Below are 11807 nucleotides of genomic sequence, written 5' to 3'. Positions count from 1 at the left end.
ATATGCTGTGAGCTGCCCAGAGTGGCTGGGGAAACCCAGCCAGATGGGTGGGGTATAATTATTATAATTAATAATAATAATAATAATAATAATAATAATAATAATAATAATAATAATAATAATGCTGCCTGCTGGGGGGAAATGGGAACAATGGATTTTTCAAGCATCACTATTCCAGATACCACCAGTGTATATTTACTTCTGGTAAAATATACAAAATAAATCTCTGGCTATCAGGATGAGTTATTTGTTCAACTTAGGTGAGGATCCTGTGGTCGTCCGGTTTTTGGAGCCACAGCCTGCATTACCTATGGTGAAAGGTGATCTGGAGAATCCAAGGTTAGCTTCTCTGATTAACTGATTGTTGAAGCTGCTTTTTATTCATAGTTTCTTAACTGTTTAGAGATAAACTGTTGTCTGATGCTGGTTATTTGCTTAGAATCCCTTTCTACCATCCACCCCAGTGTTTGGAAATTAAATTCTCAAGGTCTCAAACCCTCCATGAGTTAGGGACGACCCCTGCATGTGAAGACAGGCGCCGGCGGATGAAGCCCAGTAGTGGGTCCAACAGTCATGAAGGCAGTTTCTGTGCGTGCTGTAAGAGGGAAGTGTGGGGCAGATGGGGTTCGTCCATCTGGGAAGGTAGCCCATCGAGGAGAAGGAAAGCTGCAGTGGGATATTTTTGGGATAATAAAAGGCTAAGGAATAGCCTCCTTCCGGCAACTCTTGCAGCCAAGCTGGTGCCAAACGTATTACTCTGCTTTCCTTTGGACCGCCATATAGGGTACATTGCTCAGGCTTGTACCGCAGCAAGGTCACTTCGGTGGTGCTAATGCAGCAGTTTGACTTCACCCCCAGAGGCTCACTCCATTGTCTCTCAAGACAGATGGATGCCAACAACCAGCAAGGTCTATCTGTCTTTTGAATTGAATTGAATTTATTATTTCGGTCACAGACCAGTTCCAGCCCATGTACAATATCAAGGAAGTCATAAAACACGATAGGGATACATTTGAATTTGCAATTTGGTATAACAGGGACACAACAGATATAGCAACAGTTAAAAAATATATAAATTAAAACTTAGTCACTAATATATAACCTAAAATTATCATTTAAGGCCTTAATCATTATGATAGCACAGCTTGTCCCCTAAGTTTTATGGCAATCACACAGAATTTGGCTACCCTTAACGTGATCTCAGGATCCTTGTCCTCTACCAGGGATTTTAGACACTGAAGTTCAGATTCATTTGGAGATTTTTGCACAGCAGGGGTAATAAATATCCCCGTAGAAATGGCAGCGTAAGACAGTTTCTACCTCCATCAAGCTGCAAACTCAGCTGCAGACTCATTCCGCGTATGGTTTACTCTCGAATCTGCCCTGCACGTCTTTAAACTTTCTCTTCCCTGGATCGAGAGTGAAGGAAACTTATGGACGCAATGGTTCAGAAGCTTGGTGGTTCGAGCTCACCCAAGAATGACTATGGGTGAGATTCCTGCATTGTAGGAGGCTGGACTAGATGACCCTTAAGGTCCCTTCCAACTCTATAATTCTATGTTTCTATCTAGTTGAACTTCATCAGGCTCTGTATATGACATTGTAGCTCTAAAGATGTGATGCATTTGAAGTGCCAGTGCTATAGTCTATGCTTTACTTAGTTAACAAATTAATTGTGAATGTACTTTCCATGTTTCCCCAAGAATGCCAGGAAATTATAGCTCTTATTGCCTCTGTTAAGGGTGCGACCTTTATTTAGACAATACTGATATCTATCACTCTATGTGGATGGTTGTATTGTCGGACAGTAGCTTTAGCTGAACAGAGGAATCTGGGACTTAGCTCTGCCACTTACAACCATCCATCTCCTAGGGAGCACTGAAGCTTGAATTAATACCAGGAAATAATGCCATATCCTATCAATATTGCCTAAATAAGATGTCTATTAATTACATGGCCCTAACAGCTGTGATTTGCCTTCATTTTGTAGCTTGAGTGAACATAACAACCCCGTAACACAACAGGTCAAACTGAAAGGTTGTTTTGTTTCTTTGTTCATTTGTTTTTTGTTAATTGTAAATGTAATTGTAGTATGTTTAGAGAAGGCTATGCTAGCAACTCTCTCAGCAGGGAAATCTGAAATTGAAAATGAGAAACTCAATGGAAAACTTAGTGGGAGAGATGAGAAGCAGGACTCATTCTATCAGCTCTGTTGAAAAATCAGCTCCATCATCTCATGCCCCAAACTATTTCCAGCTGGTCTTTATAAGAGCTACTATTTAAGACTTGGTGTCTGTGTTAGCTTGTTCTTCTTCCCTCCTCTTTTCCTTGTGTGTTGTACCTTTTAGATTGCAAGCCTGCAGGCAGGCACTATCTTGTTGTAATTGACTGCATGTAAGCCACTCTGGGGAGTCTTTTTGGCTGAACAAAAAAGAAAGAAATAGTATCATTAATAAGAAATTACACACCATTTGAAAGAGCAGAGATTTATATGCAAGCTAAGTGGCTAATTTAGCTTAATATGCCCTACATTCACATTTGCACATTGTACTGTTAAAGGGGCAGGGGCAGGCCAGGATGGTGTTTTCTTTAGGTTAATTGGCAAGCCAACCTTGAGGTTCACAAAAGAAAATGGGAGAATTCAGAAGGAAAAAGTGCACACACAAGTCTCCTAAATCTCTTTCCCCCCTGAAGGCTTTCATGTGCTTATCAGAAATCCAGCTACTATGTACTTCTGAAATATTTCTACCTCCCCCATTGCTCTCAAACTATGTTTACTCATCTCCTGTGATTTCATCTCCCTGTCTCCTTTAACTTCTAACCTCCTACTTTACCTGAACTGTTTATGGTGAGCCTTGGGTCTATGAGTACTTTCATATCTCTCTCCTCATCTTCCCTTGCATCTTTTTCTGCCTGTCATACAGTCACAAACTTTGTGTAAACACTCCCATTTACCCTGCACCCAGGACACTCTCACTACTGGTTCAAGAAGTGGTGTACACGGGTTAGCCACATTTTACATCTATCCTGATGTTTCTTACGAAAGACTGCATTTTGATGCATCTTCCCCCGAACCAGTTTTGATCCAAATTGAGGGGTGAAAGTGACCTAGATGTGCTCAAACCAGTAACATGTACAGAGCCTGATGGCCATATTCCAGCCAGCCTTCTTTGCATTCACAGTCCATTCAACATCACATCTACAACCTTCTCTCACAACAGGTTCCTACTGAGCATGTGCAGGGGGCATCCTTATGAACTCCCATTGAATAACACTGGCTACAAAATGCCCTTTTAATTAAAAAACCAAAACAAAACTACAAACATCCCCCAAAACTTGTGGGTAATGGTAATGGCATGTGCAAGGTGTTCACCTTGACCTAATTCAAAAAAAACATTTCCCAAAAAGTGCAGTATAAATGGATGGATATTTCCCTAATAATTACTCTAGCCAGGTCTATGGATGAGAAAAACAAAAACACTACCCATCAACTTCGCAAAGTCACTTATCCTCTGTTTAATTCAAAATAATTTGTTTCCTATGCCCAAATTTGGTATGGATGACTCTCAGACTTAACTCTTCTACACAGTTAAGTTTGAAATCAGTTCGTTGCACCATTTTCTAAGCCAGAAAATCCTCCCACCCTGACTTCTCATTATAAGGGCAGGATGTGATTCAGCTGACTCACCTTTAACAGACAACCATGACCCTATAATAGGGAGAACAATCAAGAGTCTCTTGGCACCTGAAAGAGGAATACATTTACAGGGAAAGATTCTTTTGTGGGCTAGAACCCAAGATATTTTGCAGCTTAAGACGAAGGAAGAGTCCCTTCTTCTGGACTGGCGACTGAATCTTAATTCAACACAGGCAAATGAACAGTGTCCTCCAGGGCCCTTGGCCAACTTAGGGTCCAGGGGGGGGGCACGAACACAAATCCCCCAGCATCTGTTGTCTGATGAGGTTTTAGGCTCTGTCAGTATCTCTCTTCTTCTTCCTCTTCTTCTTCTCTCTCTCTCTCTCTAAAAAAACACACGTTTCCAGACAAATTCCTGAGCTGCTAACAGGTCTTTCCCCTTTCCTTTTGAATGAAATTCCTGCCAGCCCTGAAGGAGGGAGTGCGGAGAAAGTTCCCCTTTAACTCCTCCCATGTGAGCCTCTCGCTCCCTGCCCAGCCCAGCCCAGCCCGTGTGAAACCCAATAACCGAGATCATTCAACAATGCCTTCCCTTCTCTGCCTGCATCTTTGCTGCGCCAAGGAGGAGCGCAGGAGATTCAGAAGGTGCTCCTCCTGCCTGTGAGGTGTTGGGTCGGTTCCCTCCACGCGCTGAGCAGAGCAGAGCTCAGAGAGAGAGACGCACAGAGAGAGGCAGTGTTGGTGAAGGAGGAGAAGCAGCTGCAGCAGCAGCCCACAGAATGCTTGCTGCCGCGGGAGTCAGGATGGAGCAGCTGTCGCCCTGCGTGTGGCTTCTCCTGTCTCTTCCAGGCGCCCTCCAGATCGCGTCTCTGGAACCAGGCGCTGCGCCCTCCTCGTGCCCTCCGCTGTGCCACTGCGAGGAAGATGGCATCATGCTGTCAGTGGACTGCTCGGAGCTGGCTCTCTCTTCCGTGCCGGGGGGCTTGAGTCCCTTCACAGCCTACCTGTAAGTACAAAACTGTCACACCTTGAGGTTTACTCTCTCTCCTTGGTAGAAAGTGCGCAGGGGAGCACTGAATTGTCTGCTGGGTGTCTTCAAGGCCACATTTTGCTGAAATAAAAGTTTCCACTTGCAAATTAGAACAAATAATAACTTTTTTAAAAATAATAAAAGCAGGCAGTTATTATGACAAGAACCGATTTTCTCTAACACCCCCTCCTCCTCCTGCCCACTCCCCTTGTGGTCCTCTGCAAAGCCTGTTTATATTGTGATGTTCTGCATGCTTTACTTCTTGATTGCTACGGATCAGAGGAGACAGAGCTTGTTTGCTGGGCTGATTCTGATTGTTTGGGAGCATAATGGAGTATTTATACTGAGTAATTACTGCAAACTGCTATGGGATCCGTCTTTCAAACATTTCAAGAGGCAACGCTGACTTAGGCTCTGGAACCGTCAGGATCCGGCTTGAAGTTCCCAGCGAATTGGGAAGTTCAATGAGCTTTGGGAAACATTTTCCAGCTCTGCCCGGTACGGTGAACCTGAACGAGTCAAGGTAAAGGAGATTTGCTGATTGGCTTCCAAGCAGCATTTGAGAAGTTTCGCGTCTTCTCTCGGGAGAGTTGTTCGTTTGCTCATGGATCGGTGACTGGAGGATGGCTTGGAAATTCTGGGGGTTGCCTTTCTGCACGCCTCTTTTCCTTGCCTCTCAGGGCTGGACGGGCGCTCTCGCTTTGAACGAGAGGAGCTGGAAGGCTGCTCGTAAAAGACACTCTGTCTATTTGGGCACAGAAAGTTTAACGAGCGCAAAACTGTCCTGCACGGTGGAAGCAATGATGGGATGCAGAGAACCTGGCATTGCTTTTTATACAAGGAGAGAATGTTGGAAGTTTGTGAGGGTTGCCTGGCTGTTGAAAAGAATTACATGGCATACCCGGCAAAGAGGGCTGACGTTTGCTCATCCCCACTAAGCAGTGCTATATTGGGCAGTATTTCCTAGTGCTTAGAGCGGAGAAACTGGCAGATGACTCAACTTTGAGTTCTGGTTTTCCGACTTCCTTGAGTGCGATAACTCACCTGCTGTGCATGTCTCCTAAACGCTTTGGAAAGTGCGCATGGACTTCTATAAAGGAAAATCCTGGACCCAGCCAAGATATACGTTCACAGCAAGCCAAGATGCTCTAACGTCCATTTTCCTAGTGCCTCAGGAGTGATAGTGGGAGATGCCTATAAGTAGCAATACTCTGTTGGACCCCCTGGAATGAGTCAGTTGGGAAAGAAAGATACCACCATTTCAGAGGGATGCTATCCTAGCTAATTGGGAAGCGTGGCACACAAGGGAACTTGCTGGAGTAAACCACACACCAGAGCCATCTTTTCCATAGGGCTTAGTGGGGCGTCGCGCCAGGGTGCTGGCCTCTTAGGGGCGCCCTAGCAAGTGGGGGAGCTGCGTGGCTTTGCCGGCGGCCTCCCCTTTCCCTGCACACACGCCAGCTGCGCCCCGTCAACGATAAGGCTGGCAGGAGTGCAGCTTCCCTCCCAAGCCTCGGGAGGACAGCGATTCCCACAGAAGCTTAGGATGGAAGCTGCGCCCTGCCAACCATATGGCTGATGGACGTGCAACTTCTTTTCCAAGCCTCTGCGGGGATTGCTCTCCTCCCGAGGAGGCTTGGGAGGGACACAACTTCACTCCCAAGCTAATGCAAGGATCGCTCTCCTGCAGCGGCATGGGGGAGAGTTGCACCCCCCGATGGCTGGCAGTGAGCAGCTACGGCCATCCCAACACTATCCGTGGTAATTTGGGGGTGCTGGGTGGATATTTGCACCCCAGCGCTGCATCTGCTGAAGACGGCCCTGCCGCACGCACCCATGGTACCCCCTAGGATATTGACCTCGCGTCGTACTTCACACCCAGAGGCACTCAGCAGATGGATTTGGAGGGATCGGTAGCTGCAGCTCAGGAGTTCAAGGGTGGCATTCAACTAAGTTTTACTCAGTGGAGCCATTGAAATCAATGGACCTAACTTGGCCATGTCCATTGATTTCAATGGGTCTACTCTGGTAAAATTTAGTTGAATGCCACCTGAAATCTTACATTCGTAGAATGGCAGAGTTGGGCAGGACCACGAGGGTCATCTAGCCCAACCCCTCACAGTGCAGCAATCTTTTGCCCAGTGTGGTGCTTGAGCCCGCGACCCTGAGATTAAGAGTCTCATGAGCTGTCCTTCACAAGGAGGCTTACTGATCAGTGGATTAATGAGGGGAAAGTTGGTTCCTAGTTGGCTATTTGACACAGCCTGAATAAAGAACTGAAGTGTATGTGCCCATGTAGCTATCCCTTTGAGCTATCCCATATCATGCATCCCCATGACCAGGAGACGGTCTCCTTTGAGATGCACCAGAATTTTTTCTGGACCAGTGTGTTGTTTTTTGCACAGCACACTCCAACACATGATGCCCCAGCCTCCATCGGGTGTTATATCTAGGTCAGAGTAGTCTGCTTGAGCAGCTCATCATGCCATTGATCCTAAGGATGCTATCTGAGAAGTGCTGTTAGGGGACTCAATTTGCCTTTTAAATTCATCCTCACACATCCTGCCTTTAAAACCCAGGAGAAATCTCTTAACGCTAGATTTGACCAGATCTTCACTTTCACCCTTCCGTCCTGTTGCCCTGAAGCTGCTTGAACCGCAGCAGCAGCAGCTGCTATTGCTGTCCCACTGCCTTACTGCAGAACTTGACTATCACACAGCTAGAAATTAAGACCAGTGACAAATGCCCCATTTGTTGGCCACCAGGTCACCACAATCACCTTCCTACACCCAGGCTAGATTATGCACACATAAACCATTTATAGGAGAACCCACAAAATCTAGACACAAGAACAGGAATGTAAAAGATGCATCAGGTGTCTGGGCCCAGTTTGCCTCATCAACACCCGTAAACTCAGAACTAAACTGTGCAAGGGAGAATGGTAAACATGCATTCAAAATCATGTGAGGCAAAAACCTTTGGGGAAAATTTGGAGTAAACAAAGAGTGAGTGGGGAAAGAGTTAAGCATTGCCTCCTTCTCTTTTGGTCTAAATTCCATCCTAAAGAGGTTTAGCTTTTAAAATGAGTTGCGGCATTGTTGCACATACTAATGTACAATTTGCCTCTTAGCTATTACTGAGTTTTGTAACAGTTCTAGCACGATTGCAAGATCACAAAGAACATATTCCTGGCCGTAATAGCTAAAGGAACAGTACTCATGAAGGTTGCAACATCTGGGATATAAATATGTATAGGAATTTTCCTTTTCCAGGGATATTTCAGCCTCCTTTTCCCTGACCCAGAAGGATACATCAAAATTTGCTGCATCTGGAAATGTTTGTTGCTTTACACTGATCTAACCCTATTTCTGAGCAAAGCTTTTCAAGAGTTCAGCAGGATGGGTCGCAAAGTAATCATTTTGCAACGTATCCCTCTTGTAGGCACTTGCCTAGTTTGGGCATGTGGTGGCGCCATTGACAGCTCTTTGTGGTACGCATCCTTGCACTATAAAGTATAGATTCTCCCAAGGCCATCCTTCAAATAGAAAGGTTTTTCAGGTGTTCGCTATCTGCTCCTTTTTCCTGTCCTCCTGTGCATTTGTCGCATTTTCCAAAGAGTGGATGGATCCCATCATGTACATGGATATTTCAAACTCAGAGGTGTTGCTTGTAACTGGCAATTGTAAGTGTGAGTCTTTCTCAGCACCAAGTGCCTCTTGGTGCTATAGATTTCTCCCTCCCTCCCAAGCCCTGCACCTCAGGCTGTCAGGGGCATCCCAGTTTAAACTTGATTGGGAACTCCAATCTAAATGTGATTAGACACATGTGGATCTCGTTGCTCAAGTTTTACCCCCTTGGACTAGAACTCTGCAGTGTGAATCAGCAGAGCAACCCCTACCGATGGAGCAGATCAACAAGAATTCATGAAGAATAGTTACACTGGTTTATGGATTTGTCTGGCTTATAGATTTATACAAACTGCTTTATAAATGTGCCTTATTTATACAGTTGCTGGTTTCCAGCATCTAAATGCCCAGTTCCTCCAAGTTATTATTATAAGCTTTCTTGGTAATTGAGCAAAAAGAGCATAGGCAGTAATGTTGGGCACAATAAGGCCATTAAACAGAAGGCAAATGCCATTTGCTCAGAGCATCTTCTTTTGATGCTTTGTATGTGAAAGGTTCCAGGTTTACTTCCTGGCAGCTCCAGGTAGGGCCGGGAATGTCCCCTGATTGTGCTGCTGCCAATCAGAGTAGACAGTACTGGACTAGGTGGGCCAATGGTCTGCCTTGGTATAGGACAAGTTCCTAATATAAATAGGAAACTCACAGTACTGTGAATGCCCCCAGCTCTTTCTATATTAAGTTCCAGTGAACTGAATACATCATTGACCCTCCTTACTCGCTCACCTGTCCTGTTGCTGGTGTTGGAGGTGAGGAAGGCACAGAACTCAGTATCTTAAGGCCTCAGGGCCCTAGTGCCAGTCCCTAACCCTTCCTGTTGCTTCCCCTCACCACCACCACCATTGCCACTTACCCATCAACTTGGCAAATGTGAAAAAAATAACGGTAAGAAGCATCAGCCTTTCTCCACTTGCCTGCTCTCCCTCCCTCTGGGCAGCCATGAAAATTGGTCCCCATCGGCTTTCTTGCCCATCTGAAACAGGGTGTGCTCTTCACTCCGCTGCAATTCCAATCGGAATTCAGTTGAGAAGGTGCTTTCCAATGGCTTTGACATTCTTTGTGGGTCTCTGGAATTTCGCAGCCCACCTGCAAATCTGAAACCCAAGTGCCACCCTTCTCTCTACTGTTTCTGCTTCCAGTATGGAGGATCACTAATGCAAATAGCACCGACTTGCACCTTCCGCCCAAGACGAGCCTGTTAGTTTGGGCTTGGCCTTGCTCTGACCTTTTCACTTGCCCCTCCTGTTGCCCAGCACTGGAAGTGAGGGACAGACTGGGACCAAACTATGACAGGAATTTGGCAAAAGAAATTGCCAGGAAGCTGTCATCTCTAACCCTGGTGTTGGTTATGGGGTAGACGCAGCATAGCACTGAGCAGCGTTCATTCCTTCATAGGGTGGGGCAGAAATATTCTCACTACACTCAAGTGATAATGCCTTCATCAGTTGCCTTTTAGCCCATTGACCATGGATGGCATCATGCTAGGGTTAGCACACCAAAACAATTAGGATATCTGTATCTCCCGTGTGAAACATGCCTTACCAATTCTGATTCCTCTCCATTTCAGTCAGTTTACATATTATTCCAGGAATGTGGCTCAACGTTCCTCTTTTAGCAATAATGTTCTTTCCAGAACTTGCATTACAGCTGCAATCCTAATATGCATATTTTCTTGGGAGTAAGTGTGCATACATAAGTCATGTTATTCAGAGGAATACCCAAGCATATTTCTGTGATGGCCTGGGTTTTAAGTGTCCTTTCCATGTGGCACCTCACCAAGGAAAGAGGATATCAGACGGCCATCTGAGTTTGTAAAGGTCTGCCCCTTAAATATTGGGATTGTTTGTTTGTTTGTTTGTTTGTTTGTTTAAAAGGCTCATATACAACAAAGTGATTTACAGTCTCTAAAATACACCAGCAACAATTAGTAAAATGCAGTAATAAAACTATTGCGTCTGATTACAATAATACAAATAAACATAGATTTAAAAAAGGCTAAAACCAGGATTAGACATGTGGCTCAACCATTCTAACCCAATTCCTGACCTCACATTTTAATTGGAAAAGGCTGTAAAAAAGTGCTCAGGTGGTACATGCATCTTGGTCCTGAAGCCATAATGGACCAATAAGAGTGCCTCTGCTGCTCTGCGTAAGACTTTGTTTCCAGCATTAATTAGGAATCCAGATTTTGTGCTATTTTTTGTGAGAGTGGTGTTGGAACAGTGGTGGTATTAACACTTTCTATGGTTGTGTACATGTGTCAGTGCTTTGCTGTTAGGACTCCTAGCCAAGGAGTTTAGACATTCTCCCCACATTCATTCCTTGCAGAATCAAGATCAGGTAATACCATTCCATTGCTAAAATGGTGTGTTTGTAAATTTAGTACTTGTATAGGCAGGATCACATGAACGCATTCATCTAGCCTTGCCACAGCATGATTAGCATTCAGAAAGATCTAAGACTGTTCAATCAGACCCCCAAGCCATCATGTGAGTAGAAAGAAAATCACATGTTCCATGATGTTCCACTGGAACTCAGCCTAATCATGCTAAAGCTGGCAGTTAGGCATCTTAGGGAAAGACAGGCACAAAAAGGGTATAATGCAGGTCACGCCACACCAAATGCCACCTTGCATTTTGTCTCTGGCAGCAGAGAGTTCCCTTGATCCCCTGGAAGATGAAAGGGCAGTCACATTGGTTTGCAGAAGGGTACTGTGGGTGGGGGGGTTGGTAGAAGGAGTGGCCGTGCAACATGCATTTTTAAAGTCACAATTGAATGTGGTGTTGCTGGCAGCTGTGGGATGGGGAGAGAGTCCTCCTGTGCTTGGGTCCTGCTTGCGAGTTTCCCACAGGCATCTGAAGTAAGGTATGCATTGGATTGCAATCTCCTGCACTAGGCACGTGCCCTTAAACCTCCTGTTGAAAGCATGGGATTCAGAATCTTAGACTCACAGAGTCGGATGGAGTCTTGTAGTAGACCGTCTAATCCAGGGGTACCCAAACTTTTTTCAAAGAGGGCCAGATTTGATGAAGTGAACGTGTGTGAAGTTGTTGAGCTTGGGATTGCAGTTCCCGAGCTTTTTAAAGGATTTTATCACAGGACATATACTGCCACAGGGGCCAGATTAGATCGACCGGCAGACTTTGGACATGCCTGGTCTAATCCAACTCCTTGCTCGGCACAGGAAATCCAAACTTAAGAGCATCCCTGGCAAATGATGGAACGAGCCTCTGACTAAAGCAGTGTTTCCCAACCGGTGTTCCGCGGCACACTAGTGTGCCGTGAGACACCGGCTGGTGTGCCGTGGGAGGGAGGCGGGCGAGTCGGGCGCCTAGGAGAGAACAAAACCAAGTGAGCAGCGCGCGAGAGGGAAGCGACCCGAAAAAGAAGCGCGTTCGGAGTCCGGAGGCACTTTTGGGGCTGCGTACGAAGGGAGGGGGGGGGCACGGACGGCGGA

The 11807-nt window shown here is 45.7% G+C and overlaps 1 protein-coding gene across 1 annotated transcript in view; it reads left to right on the top strand.

The window, feature by feature from the left end:
- Positions 1-4200: 4200 nt before the first annotated feature.
- The window catches only part of LGR6 (leucine rich repeat containing G protein-coupled receptor 6), a 147598-nt gene continuing 139991 nt past the window's right edge, over positions 4201-11807 (top strand). The window contains exon 1 of the mRNA XM_083508556.1: positions 4201-4643. Within this exon, the coding sequence (XP_083364682.1) occupies positions 4417-4643 (227 nt within the window). The 5' untranslated portion in view covers positions 4201-4416. The remainder of the gene's footprint in view (positions 4644-11807) is intronic.

This window comes from Podarcis liolepis (assembly GCF_965112155.1).
Source record: "Podarcis liolepis genome assembly, chromosome: 6".
NCBI classification, from domain to species: Eukaryota; Metazoa; Chordata; class Lepidosauria; order Squamata; family Lacertidae; genus Podarcis; species Podarcis liolepis.
Note: the sequence above shows the minus strand (reverse complement) of the source record. Positions and strands in the feature narration are given on the sequence as shown.